The 21,548-nt window shown below is 40.0% G+C and overlaps 1 protein-coding gene and 1 long non-coding RNA gene across 3 annotated transcripts in view; one reads left to right on the forward strand and one right to left on the reverse strand.

Annotated features, from left to right (window-relative positions):
- Window positions 1–21,548, reverse strand: part of LOC139788329 (tyrosine 3-monooxygenase-like) — a 48,591-nt gene that overhangs the window by 7,306 nt on the left and 19,737 nt on the right. Inside the window, exons 9-12 of one of the 2 annotated variants that reach the window (XM_071728230.1) lie at window positions 20,110–20,166; window positions 17,176–17,271; window positions 10,712–10,845; window positions 1,789–9,108 (exon numbers count right to left, since the gene is read on the reverse strand). In XM_071728230.1, the coding sequence (XP_071584331.1) occupies window positions 8,949–9,108; window positions 10,712–10,845; window positions 17,176–17,271; window positions 20,110–20,166 (447 nt within the window). In that variant the 3' untranslated portion in view covers window positions 1,789–8,948. Of the gene's footprint in view, window positions 1–1,788; window positions 9,109–10,711; window positions 10,846–17,175; window positions 17,272–20,109; window positions 20,167–21,548 lie in introns of those variants that run through there. The other variant, XM_071728239.1, reaches the window with a different exon arrangement.
- Window positions 384–6,768, forward strand: LOC139788406 (uncharacterized). The gene is made up of 2 exons (XR_011722849.1): window positions 384–1,795; window positions 3,358–6,768. It is a non-coding gene; the product is annotated as an uncharacterized lncRNA (long non-coding RNA).

Raw genomic sequence — 21,548 nt, forward strand, 5'->3', positions numbered from 1 at the left:
AGTGAATTTAGGTTAGAGATCCAGACTTGTTCTGATGTCAAATTCTCTCTGTGGTCAGATGCAACAAATAATCAAACTGAAGCTTTCCATGTACAGAGAACATGTCCAAAAGCTCCAGTTTATTTGATATTACAAATATCAGGAACAAGCCTTCCACAGTTGTTCTTTAATTAGAGAAGTTCTTTTTGCATAATAAATCAGATGTTCACTGAAGTAAGCACATGAACTTGGCTATTTCTGCTTCCTCTGTGTCTCATGTGCCCCATCCTTTAAATTTTCAAAATACATTTTTTCCAAGATCACCTCTTCTAAGCCCAAGAAAGGTCCATCCTGACATGAAGGAAGCCAATGAAAAATGGCAAGAGGCCTGCATGGTTTAAACAAAAAGAAAGAAACATGAAAGAGGTGTATCATGTAGATGGGGGAAATTGATCCTTCCTTTCTGCTCATCCCTGGTGAAACCACATCTGGAGTGCTGTAGCCAATGCTGGGGTCCCCATGACAAAGATATCGACATACAGGGACAATGAAGGACCATGGAGATCATTTAGGAATTGGAGTATGTGGCAAATAGATACTGAGAGAGCTGGGACTGCTCAGCCTGGGAAAGAGAAAGCTCAGTGGGATCTCATTAATGTGTATAAATATATGGTGGGGAGAGTAAACAAAGTAGAGATAGACTATTCTCAGCAGTATCCTGTGAAAGGAGAAGAGGTAATGGGAACAAATTCAAATATGGGAAATTTCATTACAATGCAAAAGGTCCTTTTTTTTTTTTTTTTACTGTGAGTGCCATCAAACCCTAGAACAGGCTCCCCAGAGACAACGTGGATTCTCTGTCCTTGGAGGTACCCAAAGCTTGACTCAGCACAATACTGAGTAACCTTGTCTAGCTGACCCTGCTCTGAGTATAGTGTTGGACTTGGCAGTCTCCAGAGGTCCCTTCCAGCCTCTGTGATTCTGTTTGGTAACATGTACATTACTCCAGACACGGTTCTGACAAAAACAATGCTCCTGTTTACACCTTCTTGTTCCTTTTTTTTGCAGACAGAGGAAAAACATTTCTATCTTTTGATTTTCTTTCAGGATAACATTCAGCCTACAGGTACGGTGGGACACGAGTTAGGGTTACTGCCCCACAATGAACTCTTCAGCCCTTTTCCCTGCCTCACTTCCCCTGTTGACCGAAGAAACTTACTTAAGCATCACAGCACCCTTCTGGCCTCAGCTTCTGTCTTACCAGGAGATGGGAAAGACCAGAGTTTGTTTTAGGTTTTTTTGTTTGGTTTGGTTTGGGTTTTTTTGTGTGTGTGGCAGAAGCACAGGATAAGCTTAGGGCATGAGGGGCAGTAAATGCACTGCAGGTGCTCTTCTACTCCAGCTCTGTGGAAAAGTAGTCCTTTAATTCAGAATTAGATCTCTCACTACTTGTTCTGCCTCAAGCATGGCAGAATTGTAACACAGTACTACCATAAATCTAGGACTCTCTCCCATTTCTGCTCACCTGCTTCTCCTTTTCCTCCTCTCTTCCACTGACCAATAATGTGAAATCGCAGAGGTACCATGGAGAAAGGTGTTGTGTACCAAAACCCTTAATCTTAAAAATGTATTAATATCATCTACTGAGTTCTTGCTAGTGAAAGATTTTCATGTCATGCCAGAAATAACAATTTCTTTACTGAAAGTGGAAGTCTGGTAGTGTGACAAATGCTGAATCTGTTTCTCCAGAGAGAAATTGCTAGCAGAAGGCTCTGTGATGATGCTGTAGGAGGAATTCAGAGCAAAAGAGTTCTTGGTGAGTTTTGTTGGTGCCCTCAGTTACATGCTTCCTCATTTCCATGAGCTGTATTCCTTATGTAAAAAAATTATTTCTCTTTATCCCATGTCTCCTAAAACATATGATTTATCTTATTCTGTCTTGCACACGAACATAAACAGGATTCCATATTCTCCAAACTGATACGTTAGAAATCACAAAACCTGAACTGCCTTTCCCAGATTCTCAGACAACATAGTGGGCCATGCAGCAGAGCCTGAGACAGCTCTTATGAAAGTGGTGGTGTAATACCGTGTCAGCTGAGGATATAGACCTAGGCCACCATCATACTGTGCCCAACACCACCTCTGTAAGAACTTTAGCTGGTAGTCAGCACCTTAATAAAGGCTTTATTAAACTGTTGGAGTGTGAAAAACAACTTGCTGAAATTAAGCAGGAAAGTCTTTGCCATTTAAGAAGAGCGAGGTGTTTTCTGCGTAATGATATCATTGCTGCTTTGCTTCATGTCTTCAGTCTGGTTCCTGGAGAAGTACAGATGTCAAGGCAATAGGAAAGTCCATTTTCTCCACATATATTTGTTTTTCATCTTTATCTTACATCCATTTAACTGGATAGGATAGCAATGCAGAAACTAATGACGTATCACAAAGTACTGAGAAAATGTTCTTGAATGGTTCACCCATGACTCAAATGGGCAATATCAGCATAAAGCCACTGCCATATTAGTGCTGAGGTGGAATTATTACCAAACTGTTTATGCATTTGATAGCACTATCGGATGGTATATTGTCAATAGAAAGCCCATTCTGGTAACCTTTGACTTGTTTCCTGCCCAGGGGTAAAGATTGGTAATTGGAAAAAACTTAGAACAAGCAACAGTGATGAGCAATTTTCATTTACAAAACACCACCTTCTTCAAGCTCCCTGTAGCTAACACAATGTTTCATAAAGGGGCTAAAACTCAGATTTGGCCACAAAGCCTGGCTTTGCAGGACACTAGAGACACAAGAACCAAGTGAAATAATTTTGTTTACTCAGATTTAAACCAATAAATATAAACTAATGTAAGAGTCAGAACCAAATTGAAATATCTGAAGTACAGGACTTAAACACTGGACAAAATTTGTAATGTCATCCAACACACATTCCATTTCTAACCCATCAGTTTTGGGATTCATTCAGGAAATACTTAAAAACAGCCTTTTTTTTTTTTTTTTTTTGTGGGTTCTATTGCAAACGTTTCTAACAGTCCTGTACAAAACATAGTGATGGTCATCTATGTCATCTTGTGAGACATCCTTGAAAGACATCATTTGTTAATTAACAAATTAATAGATATTTCCCTTCTACTAGTTAACTTTAATTGACTTTATGTCAGAGTATTTAAAGTGTGTAAGGCTAGCACTTCAAATAATATTTCTATAGCACTGATAGTTGTGATGGGTTTTTTTTCTCTGTAAGTAAATATAAGAGGAAAGTACTTAATGCTACACAGTGATATGCCTGTAAATGGTCCCTTTATTTTTACTTCCATGTTTTAGCTATCAGCCTGCTCAACAGAAATTTTGCTGTTGTTTCAGAGTCTGTAGGTGGCATCAGTCATAGTGGCTTCCCTAATGTCAACAGTGTATTTATTGCACACCCTGCTCAAACTCCACCTGTCTGATACTGTTGAACTAGGCCACATAATTGTAAAAGGTATGCAAAATTATTACGAAGGAGACAGCTCAGATACTGGACTTTCAAACTGGATAATTTTTCTGGTAACTGTTATATACTTCATTTAATATTTAGTAGTTTATATTTGTCTATCATGGGTAGTTTTGAGAAAGGCACACTTTGAGACTAACGCTACTGCTTGGGATTGGGAGTAGAGATTTCATTTGGATACACCTGGTAATTGCTGTCACTTCTTTAAATCAAATGTAATAATTTTGCCGGATCTTAATTGCCTTCAGAAAGGGAAAGGTTTAAGTTTCAGAGGGTCCATTTGTTGCCCAATTTGGACCTAAAGCCTTGAGAAGATAATACTGAACTTTCTCATCCTCGGTGAGCTCATTTTTCCCATCTGCGAACACAAGTTAAAGGGATCAATATATAACATTTCAAATAAAGGGAAAAAAAAAACTCTGAGCAAAATAGTTGGGCAGGGTAGCAGCATAAGCTATAGCAATAACAAATTTAGTGTCTTCTGCTGGATGGGAAGTGCTTGGCCAGATATTTGCTTTCCCTTCCTACAGTAGCCTTCACTCAAATTTTAGGACTCCTGTGTATTGCAGGGCAGCAAGGCCTGGTCAGCTCCAACTTCCCCATGCACTATGCTGAACAACCCTCTTTCCTAAAGAACCGTTTTCTTCTTTCTAACCTGTGTGCCTCCTGCTATATGTAAATGCCCTAGGTAAGGCTGATGCTCCTCAAGCAGAGATAAAAAGTCTGAACTGACCTTGACTCCACACCCTTACAGGTACAAACTTTCCTCCTGTATGCTAAGAAGCTCCCTTTCAAGCAGAAGTGTTTCTGAAGTACAATGGAACACCATATGCAAAAGAAACATCTTTTAGGCCTATCTACCAGTCCTTTCCATTCCTTGTCCCTTTGCTCTGTCAGTTGTCAGCCAGACTCCTTTTCTAGTCTGACTTTCTTTCCCTGAGGAATTCTTGTGGTGAGAGAGAGAGTGCCAGAGATTTTCTTTCACTTTTGGCCTCAGCCATCAGCATTACCCAAATTTAATGTATATTTAATACGATACAGCCAGCAACCCTTTCTGCCAACCTCTGATCATGTGCCAGCTGAAGAATTCTGCGAACTAATATCCTCTAACTACATCTCAAAGCCCACATACAAACTCCTGATTAGTGGTGGGTGAGACTACTAGAGATGTATGTATATACTCTTCTGTTTCTTTTCCAGCTGGAATTTCTCCATGCTGTAGGATATCTATGGAAACAGGCTCCAGAAAACCTTCTGGTTTTGCAGTATGTACATAAGGCAAAGCTACTGGAGGGTTTTTCCTGGTAGCTTTGTTTCCTGCCTCAAGCAGTCATGTAACACTTCTGTCCATGGCTAATTGATGATCATGGTTTACTTGGTAAGTTAGGGCATTTCAGTGATTGGTCTAAGATGATCTTCACGGATGTAGTTGTTCATGGAACAATTTCATGGTTTAGTTTTTTTCAGCAATATACTGCCATTTCCATGGAAGACTGCTTTTTTCTGTTTGCTTCTTTCTTCCTCTATGGATCAACAGAGACAAGGAAGACTTGAGTGTAATAATGTTTCTCCTCTTGGACAGTTGTGAGTTTTCATCCTCTTTTTTCCCTTCTTTTGGTATTTCTTTAATTGATTAAGTAAGGACTATGTTCACCAGGTAATATAAAGGTCAAAATGTTAAGAGAACCAGAGAAAAGTGATCGAGAAGGTCTTTCTGAGTATGACAGCTCTGCCTTGTAATACAATACCATTTCTCATGGGAGTGGGTGGGAGGCTTGCCTAAATTTTCTCTTCCTGTCCTGCCAAATTCCCCAGATTGCATAACTGTATTCTCCTTACACAGTGGTACCCTTGGCATCCCTAGTAAATCTGCAGGGAAGCAGTGAAGCAGCTGGAGGCTTGAAGGTAGACCAAAATTGGTAGAGGACAGACTTGGTTAGCCAAAAAACAAAACAAAGTCAAACCCACGAACTGAATTTACTAACTCTCCCATGTTTAACAGAACAGCACAATACAGATTTAATAATATACAGAATTTTTCTCTAAATACACTCCATCTAGGAAAAATAAGTTTATCAGGATAAGCAAAGTACCCATGGGGAGTTCATCAGTTCAGTTTCAAGTCACAAGATGTGTTTTACTTGGCTTTGGAGCCTTCTTGGGCAAGATTAATGTGAAACTGCTGAAATGCAAACTGACAAAAAGACATGTTTTTACTGGTTGGTGCTTTTTTCCTCTGTGCCATTATTTTCATCAGCAGGCCCCATCACTGTCTTCCCCATCACCCCTGCCTCTGAGAGAAGAATGAGGTACTTCTTGGTTTCTGGGAGGAAATGAAGGAATGACTATTGGAAAAGCAGCATGAACAGTGTACCTCATAAGGTTATAACCCTGAAGGCTTTTGCTTTGTCACTGCACTGAATCAGAAGAGAAGAATTTGGACCTCCGTAGAGGGGAATGTCAAGCAAGGCAAGGATACCCTAACCAGGGGTTGGTTTTGCTTGAGCAAGGAGGGAAAGATTTGCCTCCTCGGGAAAAATATTGATGTTTCTTTAAAAGTTCAGGTAGCCATATTCATTACATTTGAAGCTTTGCTATGCTTCACTGGAGCCTATCCTAGCAATGTATGCTGGCTGGCTGTCATTAAGACAATAAAAAAGCAAGTACCCCCACAGAGGTTTTGATAATCCTGCTCTTACTGACTGTGTACAGCACCTTAAGTAGGCTCAGTACTGTTGCTGGGATTGCTTGAAAGATTGGGTAATACTCAGCATGTGTAAGGGTGGGAGAATCTGGCTCCAAATGGTTTCTTTTTCTCTCCTTGCTACAGGAACTGGAAAAGACAAGGGTGTGTGGGCGGGCCTGGAGTCCCTCCAAGGAAAGTGTGAGGCCTTGGGCAAAACAAATCCATCAGGTCTCTCATTTCTTCCAAATATAGGTCTGTTCTGAGCAATAGCCAAACTCAAGTCTAAACTTCACATTCAACTGTTTCTGAGGGAATACATGAAAAAGACCCCGTGGCCTACAGAGCCCGTCTATAGAAAATATTTTGTTAGCTCTTCCGCTCTGGCATTATCTTCCACTTAAAAAGAAAGAAAAAGAAAACACACAAAACTGGAGCACATGGTTCAATTTTCACTGTAAAACCGATTGATGAAAATAATACTTCTGAAAACGATCTGTTGTGAGCTATCAAGCATTTTTGCCTATGCACCAATTGGCAGAAAGCAGACAGATAAATTATTACAATATGTAACAAAATAAATTGCTCTGAAGATTTGTGTGTGTGTATGAACAGAATAAGTAGAATTAAATCTATAAAAGTATGCTGAGAGATCATCCTTCACTGCAGCAGAAATATACTGCAAGCAAAGGAACTCACTTCAGCTCTGTCCCTGTCTTAATCTCTAGCAAAATAGAGTTTATGATATTCAGGTATTCTCTCAGAGTGCACTAGAGGTATCTTGGACTCAAATGGGAAAAAAAAAGAAAGAAATTGGGATGCTCCTGCTGTTGAGAAGAAAGGGTCTTATAGACATTTTTGTCAAGGTGCTTCCAAATTTTTCAGATATCAACAGATTTTAATAAAATGGACCAGTTTCAGCAGCTCCCCAGATCTAAAATACTCTATTACTGCCCATGGGAAATTTTTCAGAAGTTCTTGAAGATATAAAGATTTAAGAGACAAAATCCCATTGACTTTGAGTAAGACAATTTCTGTAGAGCCTGGCACATGGACAAATGAGGGTGAGATAAGCTCTGCATGAAGTAACAGCACGTAAATTGCTCTGTTGTATCTTTCTGTGAACACACTCTTATCCCACAGTGACCAGTTAAGGCAGAGATGATGACTTTTCTTCCTTCAAGAGCCAAACCACCTCATATTTACTTCACAGTTCAGACCATGGACACTGCCAGTTAGTGGACAGCAATGAACAAACTTGATTTCTGCTACGTGCTAAATATACTTTTAAATAATAGAGCTTCTACTCTGTGCAGGATAAATCTACCTTGACATTTGTGGGATCACTGTCACCCAGCTGACACTAAAATTCACATTACTTCTCCTTATGCCATACCTGTAACCTGCATCAACCCCACCTGTTTGCTCTGCTGCTAACAGGAGAGGGAATCCTTATAGAACCAGGGGCACAGAATCATTTGGGTTGAAAGGAACCTTAAAGATCATCTAGATCCCACTCAACTGCATGGACTTTCCCACCTCTTGGAGTGCTCAAAGCCCCATCCAACCTGTCCTTGAGCACTTACAAGGATGGGGCATCCATAACTTCCCTGGGCAACCTGTCCCAGTGTCCCACCATGCTCACATTAAATAACTTCTTCTTAATAGCTAATCTAAATCTAATCTCTTTCAGTTTGAAATCATTACCTCCCCTCCTTGTAAAATGCCCTGGAAAAAAGTCCTTCTCCAGCTTCTCTAGAAGACCAGCCTCATCTTCTTCTCCTGAAATAGTCTCAACTTGTGGATAACAGAGGAAAGAAGGAAGGGGACACAAAGGTCAACAAAATCCTGAAAAGTCTGATACTGTTTCCATTGCACGGCTATATGGCTGCTAGTTGTTGATCCTAGGTTTTTCACTATGTTCAGTAGATTTGGCCTTTTGGTTATTACTACCGTCCTCATGACATCAATAACAAAGATTTTTAAAGGTCTCCAGGTGTATCCAAATCCCATGAAAATCCCAAATTTCTTTCCCAGAATCCAAATTTCCCTTTCAAATTTTGTCATCATTGTAGGGGATAGAGCTAGAGTATCACGGGTCTATTATTTTCTGCTTTTTTTAGCCATAGGACAAATATTCTGCAGCCTCAAATATGGCAGGAAATTATTTTGCTGTATTTGAAGGCTACTGAATGAGTGTATAAAAACTAAATAGTGAGCAGAAGAGTTCCTCATACAAACTCTTGCACATTTTAAGGAAAATATTCATAGTTTTTGAGTACAATAGCTGATAGTAATTGCTAGCAGAAACGAGCTAGCTGCAAGGACTGCTAAATGCAGGCAGCTAGCCAGCCTAAAATGTTGTCAGCATGTCATTTCAGAAGCAAGTAAAAGACTGTGTGACTGAACAGTTATTGTGCTACTTTGTGACAGATAACTTGAAAAGGTGGCAAGTGAATTAAAAAGAAAAAAAAAAAAAAAAAAGCAACAACTTTAGAAGTCCTATAATAATGGATAAATACACTGCAGGCACCTGTAGCTCATATCACCTACCAAAACCTGCACTAATTTGGTTTTGTTTGTCACCAAAGCCTACTCAGTAAAAAGTCATCAATGTGGTGAAGTCAGCAGCCTAAACTACAGTGAAAGGACAAGCTTGACAGAGCTGTCTTGTGGGCTAAAGATTTTTGCATACAAATACAACTTCATCACTAAATCTTCAAGTGTTGGAACCATTTAAAGGTGTCTCTGTGCCAGGTGAAATGTACTGCTGTATTTTTAAGAAAGGCTTTCAAGGGCCAAGCAGAGGTTTTTCAGTTCTTCTTTGATCTGATGGAGTATCCTCTTGACCTTCTGGGGTGTGTTCATCACCTCTATGCTGCTGGTGTATGGATTATAGTGCAGAGAAAAAGGCTTCCTGATCTTCATAGCATAGTTTCTGTGGGGGAAGAAGACAGACTATTTCCAAAGCCATTTCCCAAAGTGTAAAACTTTCAAGACCTAGTTTCTCAGTATGTAGGCATGGACTTATCAAGAAGCAGAAGCTGCTGCACTATCTCCTCACTATTTACTCCTTAACATTGTCTGGTGCAGGACATCTTCCCCATGGCTGAACTACTTGCAGCCCAAATGATCTGCAGTGCCTGCTTTTCAGTGTGGCTGGCTCAGACCTGTCTTTGCTCTTACAGCTCTACTTTAACACAATCCAGAGTTATTACAACCACAAGCTGAGGAATGCAGGAGCACAGCATGTCTTCTGCCCTCACTTCCAAGAAATAACCTGGAGTAGCTCTTTCTGCATAAAATTTTAAAAACCTGTTGATCCTAGGCATCCTAGGGCTATTTTGCTGTCTCTATTAAAAGAAAAAAAAAAAAAAGATTGCTTGCCATTTTTGACAACATTTCCATTATGTACATGCTGGTAGGAACCTCCTGTGCTGATGTTGCCTTATGTTTCCTTTTCTGACAGATTCTTGTGCCATCAGTTATTTTGAGCAGCTTTGGCTGCACAACTACCTTGAAAAAAATGTATGAAAATCTTCATGTCTGAGAATGGTGTGTTCCTTGTCCTTTTAATTTCTTTTCAGGTTTGCCTGAGTCAAATGCTTTGAGAGTCCTTTTTCTTTTGCCAGTAAGTTCTAAGCCATCACTTTACACACATTAATAATTTAATGTGAGCCTTCAGATGTAAGATGAGGGGCCTAATTTGCCATTGCTATAACCTCTGGAGTTACAGCTTCTGGAGTAAAGGGTGGGGGGAAAGCCTGATCCAGGTTCTCTTCCTCTAATAAATCCCTCATTTCAGTTCCTACATGCTCCTCAGCAGCTCCACAGCCAGCTTCCTGCCTCCAGCCAGAACTGCTCACATTGATCTAACTGTTGAAGTCAAAGGGCAGAGTTTAAACCTTGCTTGCACTAAAAAAAAAATAATAAAATTTGACAAAATCCTCACAGCATAACATAACATAATCAAAGAAATGCATTTAGAAACACCTTAAGCTAATTTGAAATAATGTTTTTCAGGTTTCAGCCAGCTACTTTGTAGAAATTAGATTGCTTGCGAGTGCTGATTCTGCATTCTTGTGTAGATATAATCAGAGGAGAAAGGCAATCTTGTTTTTAAGTCCCCTGATGATCTGTGTTAACTTCTGAGTCTGCTATGAAATTTCAGTGTGACCTTGGGTAAGTCAGTTCCTCACCATCTCCTATTTGTATTGTCCAGCACATGGGCACCCCACCTGTGGGACTGCACCCTACTCTTACTATTCAGGTATAGAATATACCTCAGAAATTGCCTTCTGAGGCATTGCTAAGCTGAAGCATGGGAGAGGTCATGGCCATATATAGTTAGGATTTTCCATGAATCTTTTTTGAGGTAAGAAATTTCATGTTTAACTTTGCTTAAAAAAAAAACAACACTGTGCAGATGAAGGGTGGAGTGAGACAGCCTGGAATGGTTATCACAGAAGTGGCAGATGTGAGATAAAGATTCCAGCCAGTGTGCCCTCCTCAGTGCAAATACTCACAAACACTTTACTTACTGAAGCTTGGCCTTGGCATCTTCAAAATCTTCTGCTATGAAATAGACAGGCTGGAAGGCTTGATCCTGATAAGGGTGAACTGCAGTCACTTCTGGATCAAAAGGCTTGTACTCTGGCTTGTTTGATAAAGCATACTGTGAAACAGGAGCAGCACAGGTGAGAGCAGGTGAATGAACATAACAAGAATTAGTGCCTACTGGGCTGTCAAATGCTCTTTGTGGTATAAAGTCATGGTCTTTCACAGGTGAAAGCTGCTTTTTATAATTAGCGGTTAATAAACCAAATAATAAGTAATTTTTTGAAAGAAAAAATCTGATATATTGCCCACATTACAGTGATGTACTGTTGAGTATCATAGCTACATTCACAGACAAGGAGGGGGAAGTTCATGCCAACCCCAAACTGAATATCTAGAAATAAAAATAATATCATGCTGCTTTTTTTTCAACTAGTACTACAGAAGATTCACAACCCTGTATGGCACTATTTCCAAGTCCCCTGGAGACTGAAGCTGGAGAACAGACAACTCTCCTGGTATTTTCTGCACAGTACCAATGCCAGCCGAGCAGCCTAAAATCTTCCCCAAAACCTAGGATCTAAATACACACTATTTTTCCTGTGTGCATGTTTGTGCTTTGGGCCCACAGAGGTTCTTCTAAATGTCTTTCTGAGGTTCTTCTACATTTCCTGTTCGGGCAGACAGGAGGATTATGGAAGCCACCCATGTCCATGCTGCTGTCCATAGTCACAGCTATCATTTCTTTATGCATACTGGAGATACCTTTAACTCAGGCAGCAGCAGAGCTGGTGACAGTGGGATTGCATGGGTATTGGTGCTGATTGTTTAATACCTCTATAGGATGCAGGAAAATCAGTTCAGCTCAGGCTTAAAGCTGAGCTCCATATATATATATATATATATTTATCTCCATATATTTATGGAAATAAAGAATAAGGTTGCCATGATACAAGAAACACAGAAGCATCATAAATGTGCTGACAACAGAATTCACATGTTATCATGTAGGGGTATTTGAAGAGAAGGTATATCAGAGAAGGGAGGTTTCTCTCCTATTCTGTATCATCAGCTTAATGTCAGCTTAATGTCCTGTTCGGTCTGTCCACCCCGGAAACCCAAGTTTAGCACTAGTTTAGCCCCAGTGACATTCAAACTGCACCACAGATATTCCTAAAAGCTTGTATGGCCCCCAGATGGCCAAGTCAGTGGGTGTCACTGTCACTTTGGTGAAGTGTTCTGGGTACAAACAAAAAGGAAAAAGACAGCTTGTCCCACTCAACATCAAGATTTCTCTTTTTACTTTCAGCCTGGACAGTGGGCTCCATTCACCTAAGGACAGTCTTTTAGTACCCAGCTCTTCTTCAAGACCTTCCTGTATGTCTTTCTCTCTTTTTCCCCAGCCTTCAGAAGGCTCCCCTCAGTATCTTATGATCCAAATGCCAGCTTTCATGGTGCTTATAAAAAACTGGTGAGAGTGGGTGACCCTTCACAAGACTTTCAGCTCAATCTGATAATAGAGAAAATTCAGACTCTGTCTTTAAGCACTTTTTTAGATGTTTCATTGAACTGAGACTGAACTCTCCTTCACTGCCTTAACTAGTAAGCCAATTTGATGCAGAACTGGTGCAGAAAGTAATACAGGACCTTAAAAAAAAAAAAGTGTTAAATGGTGTTTTTCCTGTTCATTTGCAGTGTATGATTGAAGAATAAACCTCGGAGAGCACTCATGCAATCCAAGATTGATGGTATACACAAACATGAGGCTGATCTTATAATCTACAAAGCTCTGGGGACTAATGGAAGAAGATTTTAGACACTCAGCCCCTGACAGTGGTCCACTATGCTGTCAATGTTGAAGCAGAACTAAAATCTCATTGATTTCAGTGGAAGTTCAGCATGAAACCGGATGGCCTTAAAGTCCTCTACAAGTTAAGTACTTGTTGTGCTGCAAGAAAAGCATATGTAGCCCTGACTGCTGCCAGAAGTGTGGTATGAGCCATAAGATTTTACAGTATGTAGGAGAGAGTCCAGCTGAGTATTAACAGGAGAAGCATTTTGGATAATGTAGAACAGCTGACAGAATATAGTGAAATAAACAGTGCAATACCAAGAACTATTGAGGAGAAATTCTTACAGTTCAGGGGAGGCAAGGTTGGCCAGCAGTCAGCCCCATTACAACTGTTCAGTTTAGACTTGGGTGTTGTTATTCTGTCCCTTCTGATACCTCACTGCTGTCACTGAGTGCTTTGTTGGATAACACAGAATCAAGGGCAAGTCTTGTGCAGAGGGTGTCTAGCTCTATATCTCATCCTCTGCCTTTCTCCTAAGTTATAAGTTATGCATTGAGTTTGGACAGGACCAGCTCATTCACAGAAAATAACTGAGTTCAGTTATTTTCAGACTGGTCAGGGTGGGTGCTGCAGAGAGGAGGAAAACATTGTGAAGATTTCCTAGTCATGATGGGGTTCCCTGGGTTACAGTCACACACCTACAGTCCAGGCCACATCTTAGGGATGTTCCCAAGATCCCTGCTGATGCTAAGTTCTCATATAACAGTAGCTGGACATCCTGCTGCTCACTGTCTCCAGCTAGTTAGATGTTAGCTGCTTGTAGCCAACCACCTTGTCTTAGTAACTCATGCCTTTATTGCCTACTATCCTGATTTGAGCCAAGATAGAACGGGTTTTCTATCTAGTAATTTTACTTTTCAGTTAAGTCTTTTCTAAGGAGCTGTGCTTGATGCAATTAACAGCATGTTTTTCACTCATTGTCTTCTTCTAGGACTGATATAATGCTTGATGTTTCTGTAACAAGGCCTCTGCTTGATTCTGAAAAATATCTTCTGCTCTGGAAACAAAAGGGAGTAAAGGGGTCACACCTGCAACCCTTCTTTGGGGATTAGCAGAGCAGACAGGTGACCAAAATTAGCCAAATGAAGTATTCCATCCCAGACACATCATACTCAGTATAAATTTGAAGGATCTCTAGGGTTAAGCTCTCTTTGTCCACGGCATTTGCCCTGAGAGGATTTCATCTGTTCATTTGCCCTCCTGAATCCCTGAATTTTGGCATTCAGTTCCTGTCTTCCACTGATTCCAAGAGCCTGGTCTGGAATGTTTCCAAGACTTGCCCTGCAGCCTTGGTGGCAATGTGAGTATTACTGGGGGGGGGGCTGGGAGGGGGAGGGAGGGAAACATAATCCTGCTTTTGTATATATTTGAATATATCAGTACATATTTCATTTTTTTCCTTTTTATCACTCCTTTTTCATTAAATCTGTATAGTTTAGTTTCTAACCTGTAGGTTTATCTCCCTTATTCTGCCCTTTCCCTACGGGGAAAAAGAGAGGGATTAATAGAGGGCTCTGTCATTCATTTAATTGCCATACCAGAGTTAAACTGTGATAACTCCTCAGTGACCAAATCACCCTGCTACTCCTGGTTTACTTTAGGGATGAGAAAACCCCTCCTTTTACAGGCTAATGTCTAAATGACATGGAACCAAATTTGGGGGCTCCAAGCATGAGCCCATATCTGGGCCCATACTGAAAAGACTGGCAGATAGTTGACTGGATGGACAATGACTTTCTCCCAGGCAGTAACAAAACTTCTCTAGAGCTTCTCAGAACAATTCTATGACTGTGAAATGGGCTTTGTAAGAAACTGAGGGCTATCCTAAGCCTCTCTGTCTTGCAGTCTTCATCTCTAAAAAACTGCCCAGCCACTGCTGTATTTCTAAAAAAAAAAAAAAAAATTCCTACTATGAAAGAGACACTGCACTACACATAATTTTTTTTCTTCAGCTTCAAAACAAGCAGTAGGTATACATTTTCAAGTTGTTAGCAGGTGCCTAGGCACAAGACCTGAGCTTTGTCCATATGCTGCCATTGTCCATACCAGTCAGAATCAGATGCTTAGCGTGGACTAGAATGATTAAAATGGAAACCTTTATGCATTTCAGTTTTGTTCCAAATAAAAATCTGTGAGATAAATGTCAGCTGTAAAAGGAAACTTCAGCACTTTAAGGCTGTGGATATTATTGCTTTGTGTACAAGCAGTTTCTGATGCTCAAGGTGAAGAGCCTAAAAAAGGGTTGTACAGGAGGGCACATGGCAGCATTGCTGGTGAATTTCTTGCCCATCTTCAGACTGTCTTAGGTGTTTCATAACCAAGGGGGATGCACTCTTGGAAGAGGGTGATTCTCCTTTATTACCTGTTGAGTATAAATGTTATCAACTCTGTGTGTAATTTCAGTAATATGATGGATTAAGACCTAGGTGGACTCACTTGTATCAAAAGTTTATCCAGCATCATTACCCAACCACTACTGATCATAAAACTAATAACAAGGATTTTCTATGTCTCAACTCAAGGACAGTTAGTACTTCCACTGTCAAGCTTAGAGGCAGGAAATTTGAGATGCAGATATAATTTTGTGTTGTATAGCACAGTTTTGTGAACAAATAGTTCTTGCCTGTTATAATCAAAAGTGGAAGAGCTTGTTGATGTCTGGTGAAGAAAAGGGTAGAAAGAGAGGAGAGAGAGCACAAGCCAAGTGCCCTCAAATCCAGCCACCAAAAGTATGCACTTTTAGTGCACCTTTTGCCTTAATCTTTGTCAAGATGAAACAAAAGAAGGAGGCAATATTATGCAAATAGATTCTGTGGTGCATATTACTATGAAGGCTACATAGGTGTTGGAGACATGATCACCTCTGCCCTTCAGTACCCTGTTTAACATGCAGATGCATTTGATTCAAAATGAGAAGTATCCTGACAGGCAGAGTAGAATAAATTTAGCCTTGAAATGAGCTTTGTCACTGGACCTTTTTGGTTTTACCAGATAAATAAAAGCAAGCCTGGGTTTCCTGTTTGTTGGCTGTGAATATAGCAAGTACTGAAGGATTCTCAGAAAAACAGTAGCTTCTGCCTTATCCTGGAAAAGACTGGCATAGAAACCAGTGCATTGCATTGGAACCTAGTTTGTAAGGGAAGTCATGGACCTGCTGTATCAAAGCAATGTGTTTCACAGTTCTACAGACAAGTGCTGTGATGCTGCTAGCACACTTCTGCTCATCTTCAGGAAGTTAGGTACAAGATCAGGTTGCTATGTAGAAAGTAAGGAATGTTGATTTCTCCAAAGGGCCAATAAGAATGCAAATCTGTTTATCAAGAGAGAAAACTCTGTGAATCATATACCACAGATTTTGCTCACAAAAGTCATCAAATTGCAAGTATTGAGAGTAAAATATTGCTAAACTTGGCAGGTGATGAAATGAAGGTTGGTATCTGGGAGGGTTCCCCTTTCTATTACTTAACTCTCAGCTGCCTCTTTGTTGGGACTCCTTTTAGAAATGTCTTGGGATACAATAAAGTTTCTTCCATCTGTCTGTTGTCAGGAAGGAGTGCTGACTTGTGTACCACTAGGAGAGTTTTGTGATGTGTTTATTGTCACAACAATCCAACCAGCTCCAGCTATGGGAGTCTGAACTGTGCTAATCCAGCCAGGGATCCATGTGAGTGGATGCTGTAGCTGGCTGTTAGGCTGTTGTGTCTATGTGTTATGCTTAAAATATATCTCCTATGAATTTTTTTCCCCTCATTTATAAAAATACTTGAAAATAGTGTTTTACATTTTCCTTGGCTCTTACTAACTAAAAAAAAAAAAAAAAAAAAAAAAAAAAAAAATTAGTATCTGGACAACCTGAAACAATTGAAACCTAGACATACCAGTTTCAGGGGTTTGGGCTTAAAAACTTATAATCTACTTCAGTACTCCACAAACCAGGGGAAAACAATGTCCCCTCTATCAGCTGTTTGCCCAAAGGAGGGCAAACATAAGCTTTCTGTAAAGGTGTACAGTACCTCTTAGAGCAGTTAATCTGACCAGGCAGGGCAGTATCAAATCTGCATAATGCACACTTTCACTACATAAAATGTCGGTTTTAAATGTATTTAAGAATGTGAAGTACTAAAGAATTTTCCTTTTGTTAGTGTCCTTGCTATTGACATCATCCACACACTTTAGCTGGTCCAGTAAATCAGTGCCTTTCTGATCCTTGTGTGCAGGAACGTCAATGGCACAAATAAGTTGCAGTTGATAATAGGCATAATATTGCCCTCTAGTGAGTAATTCAGAAAGGTGCATGTGTTTATGTTAAGTCTACCTTATTACTACTGGCCAGAAATAAGAAGAAAATCTAATACATTCATAAGATAGTTGCTCCTGCTGCATTTCATCTCTTTAGGGATAAGACAGGTACAATCCTACAGTATTTTTCCCCCTACTCAGTAGATTCTGGGACGGGGGAATGGATTTCTTCGCAAAAGAAAAATCTGCATTTAAAATTGTATTGGTTTGTGTGAGGAAACAACCTTTTGCTCTTACTAGAGAGGCCATAAAACCATATTGTAGAAATCTTTCAATACCATATATTTGACACATACCATAAGCTCCCCATAAGACGAAAGCAATCCTGCCCCATAAGCTCTGATGGATCCATTTTCCTTGCAGAGGCCAAACTCCACAGTGAACCAATAAAGCTGTTAATAAGAACAACCAGTGAAAAACAGTCTCAACAAGCAGTTAATTTGTAAGCTTCTAATTTATTCTCTCCTTTTTGTTTATTCTTATTCCTTAATATATTTGTATCTTCATATTTTATAGTTTTATATTTTAAGAACATTTTTTTTCTCTCTCAAGATATATAACTCACACAAATTATAACATGTATTAGTTCAGAACTTGCCATCACTCTTAAAAGAGACAAACAATTTGTTCATGATAATTACCTGGGTAAATAACACCATAAATTCCTATTCCTTTCTTTCTTTTTAAGATGTTACAAATTACCCTGCAACCTGTTAGCCCTGCGCTTCAATATAGTCAGTGGAAGGTGACAGATTCCAACCCACAGCCCTCAGAAGGACAGGTAGACCCCCATAGAGGGTTCAAAACCTTAGGAAAGATACTTGAAAGGACAGTTTCCCTTGTTTGTCTGTCACTTCAGAAGAGTTGAAGAATTACTTATCCCTGAACAACCAAATACCCTTTAAGATTGTGGCAATTACATCTTCCTCATGCTTCAGTAGAAAATAGGATGCATCTCTCTGGGTTTTCCTTGCAATAAGGAGTGATTAGGACCATACTTCCTTTGCTTGCTGGACAGTAGTGGGATAAAAGCAGCTCTGCTCTCTGCCAGCCTGTTAGCCCTTCCCTTGCTATAGCATCTAAGGAAATGGACAGTGGAAGACAAATCTGAACACAGCCTGACCCCTGAGCAGCTGGACAGGTGTTGTGAAAAGGAAAAACATGGAAAAATAAGACGTTTCAAGAATATTTTGTGTCACAACTCTTCAAGGTTCTTTTAGGGGCATACGGCTCTTGGGTGCCTCATAAACAGGGCTGGACCTTGGCTTCTCTTTAGCCATAAGTGTTGTGTTCTCAGAACCTTTCTCAAAGAAATGAAGATAGTTTCTAAAATAATGTGAGAATCTTGTCTTATTCTGTCTGTTCTGCTTCTTTCTTTCTCTCTCTTTCTCCTGCCCTCTTTCACATGCCTCATGATTTTTATGACTTGGTTTTAGCCTGAAAAATTACCACTAGGAAACAGCATGCCAGGATATTTCTTTCTGCAGAATCCTGAGATGCTTTCTCTAAAGTTCATCTAATAATTTTGCATTGTTACTGTATTAATAATCATGATTCTTCACAGTGAAAAATCTTTCGAGTATCTCCTCATTTTGAGGAAGGTCTTTGTGGCTGGAAAATGAGACGTGGGAGGAAGAGGAATTATTTTTAATTTTTCTTTATATATCTTGTATTTGGCTTTTAGTTAGTGAGGTTCTTTCAGCTCTCACTGTTTTAACAGGGTACAAAACATGATACTAGTTTTACGCTTTGTACAAATGAACACGGGAGATTTTCCAACTGTTGTGCATGGATCTACATGCTTAGAGAAGTCCAGAGACTGAAAGAAATAATGGCATTTTGAAATTTGCATTACAGATGTCATAGACCATATTGATAAGCAAAGTTAAGCTCCTAGAAATAAACTTACAGTTATCTGTAATGTTGTAATTTCATCTAAGCTAGTTACTTATGTTCTCTTTATAATAAAAAGAGAAACACAAGGGCATCCATAGAAAAAAAAGAATTTATTTCTGATGTCTACGCCAGGATAGTGAGTATGTTACAGGTTCTTTTTTGTCTTCACTTTCCAGTGAAGAAACCTATAATCAATAAACCTAGGTTAGATGTGTAATTTTTAAGCTACTGAAGTATGAGTTGTTGATTCAGAATATACTTACTGAACAGAATATTTGAATGGCTCTTACACAATTGTATTCCCACAGATCCTGAACTGCATGCAGCCCATTCAAAAAAGTGTCATTGTTCTACCTGCCCAGACCCTAGATGGTACTACAACAATTTCAGATATGAGAAATCATTCTTCTAACCTTACTCCTATCTCTAATCCAGTCCTAGCCTGTCCAGAGTGCTTGCAAAGCAATGGTATGTAAACTATTGGCCTTCACTCAGTCTCACTAAGTCTTGGGTAATGATGGAAAATAGCTCTCCAGGACACGTAATTCTTTTACTGCTAGTGAACACATGGATCTGAATCTTACTCCAGCCTCTCGAGACCCAGAGAGGTGAAATTGCAGAGGAAATGTGGACATGTCACTGCCTCTTCCCATACAGTTCCCTCATATATCACCAGCCAGGACCTGGATGATGCCATGAAATTTTCAGTGCTTACACATTTTTGTCTCTGAAGTCTAAAAACACTGCTAGTCTCACCTAGTCCTGACCCAAGGATGGACACATGCAGACAGATTTTAGGTGAGCCATAATCCCCCTCAGACAGTGCCTTACTCCACTTCACTGTGGGGCCATGATATGGGAAAGGCATTTCAGCAGTGAGTCTTCTACCATCACCCTGTTCCTAAATAAGTCTTACCCAGGCTCCTAAATTTCTTTTTACCTATTTTGTGAAATTAATGAACACAGGGTGAACCAAATTCTGATGTTTCCATGCACCTCATGTGGGAGAAAATGCAGAAATCACATTGGGCATTCACTACTAGGTGAATCTGGAAGGTGGGTTGGGACCCTCCTTGCTGAAACTGCAGAAACTCAGCTTCACTGATATTGTTCTATAGAAACAGAAAGTACAAACACTTCCTCAGGTGGAATCACATACTTCTGAGCTCTCCCAGAGGGACTCCAGCCCCGCTTCCCTAACCTGTAGGTGAGCAGAAGAGAGCATCCTGCTGATGCTCCCTGCTAATCTGGAGGAGAGCCTTCCCCTCACAGCGAGGGATATGGAGCAAGTCTTTTGGAGGTTGCCTCCAATATAAAACTGCCATCTGCATTACTGTGGCCAGTTTCTCAATCTCCGCTTCAGATGAGCCGAGAGAAGCCAGTCCAATATCCTAAAGCAAGTAAGCAAGCAGGCAGTGTTACACTAGCGTGATTATTCAGCCCAAGGGAGAGAAAGAGGGGAAGGGGGAGGATCACATCATTTCTAGCATGAATAGCATGAACTATTCATTGTTTTTGTCACCCAAAATGACCTTCTACGGCTTCCAGGATGCCTACCTCTCCCTGGCCCCCAGCTACATACCACTGGGAGCCACATTAGATGAGTGTTCTGTCCTCAGTGTTCACTGTGTAAAGTTTAACCATCTCTTGGCTTATTGCTGGACTATGCATGGCAAAGATTTATAGGGAGTCGTGAGAAGAAAGAATAGCAAGGTGGGTTTTATCTTTGCCAGTACCTTTCTGTCTCTCGTGAGACAGCACTTATGAGTGGTTCAGATCTGTGCAGAGAGGATTCTGTTTATTCTGATCTGTGCCCCCTGTTTATCGGGGGGGGGACACGACACACGGACAGTTCCTCAGAGCTGAGCAGTGTCCTTGGTTCTGCATACCAATCTCTAGCTGTAACTATAAACATCGGGTTGTGTTATCCTCACAATAGGAATCTCTAGATGTCTCAAGTTCTTAACTATTCCAGAAGCCATATCATTTAACAAACAAAGTTAGGGCATTTTCACCATTCATCGTCTCATGTTGAATTGAATAGAAGAGAACTTTCATGGAACTTTCAGTGAATTTCAACTGTGAAAATATTTTGTGAAAAATAGGGTAAAGTTTGAAATTTCATTTAATGTGATCTCATGTTGTATAGTAAGTGTTATAAATGGGAAAAGAGGAAAGCTGAAAGTTTTGAAATTGCTATAATCTCTTATTTCTAATGTGTTTTCGGTTCTGGTATTGAGCTGAACTGAAGGGGTTTCTTCCAAAATAAATTATAGACCACTAGAACATTTTAAATACTACTCATCTGAATCTGACAGTACCCGGTATTTATGACTGTCATGCATCCAAGTTGATACAACTGGAAACTACCTAGAATGAGGTGAATTAGTTTTCATTTTAAGATATTCTGACTGGGATTTACATCATGTAACCTCTTATTGTCAGTTTCCACACTGCCTACTGATTGATAAGCCTAGAATATGAGTTATTTTCTTTCCTCCACACATTTTTTGAGGCACATTCATAGTTTTGAAGTCTCTAATTATAAGAGGTCATTGAGTTCGCTTGGGTCTGACACTGACTGCTCATACTAAACAGCCCCTTATTGTACAAAGAAGCCCTGTTTGCTTTTGGAGCTTCCTCACCGCTGTGAGCAATGCTGTGAGAATCTGGTGAGTTGTAAAAGGAAAAAACAACTCTGATAAATGACATGGTGATGGACACAATTAAAATATCATGTGAGATAAAAATGTGCATCCAGAGACAAGCCTGT

Source organism: Heliangelus exortis, chromosome 1, assembly GCF_036169615.1.
Source record: "Heliangelus exortis chromosome 1, bHelExo1.hap1, whole genome shotgun sequence".
Lineage (NCBI taxonomy): Eukaryota > Metazoa > Chordata > Aves > Apodiformes > Trochilidae > Heliangelus > Heliangelus exortis.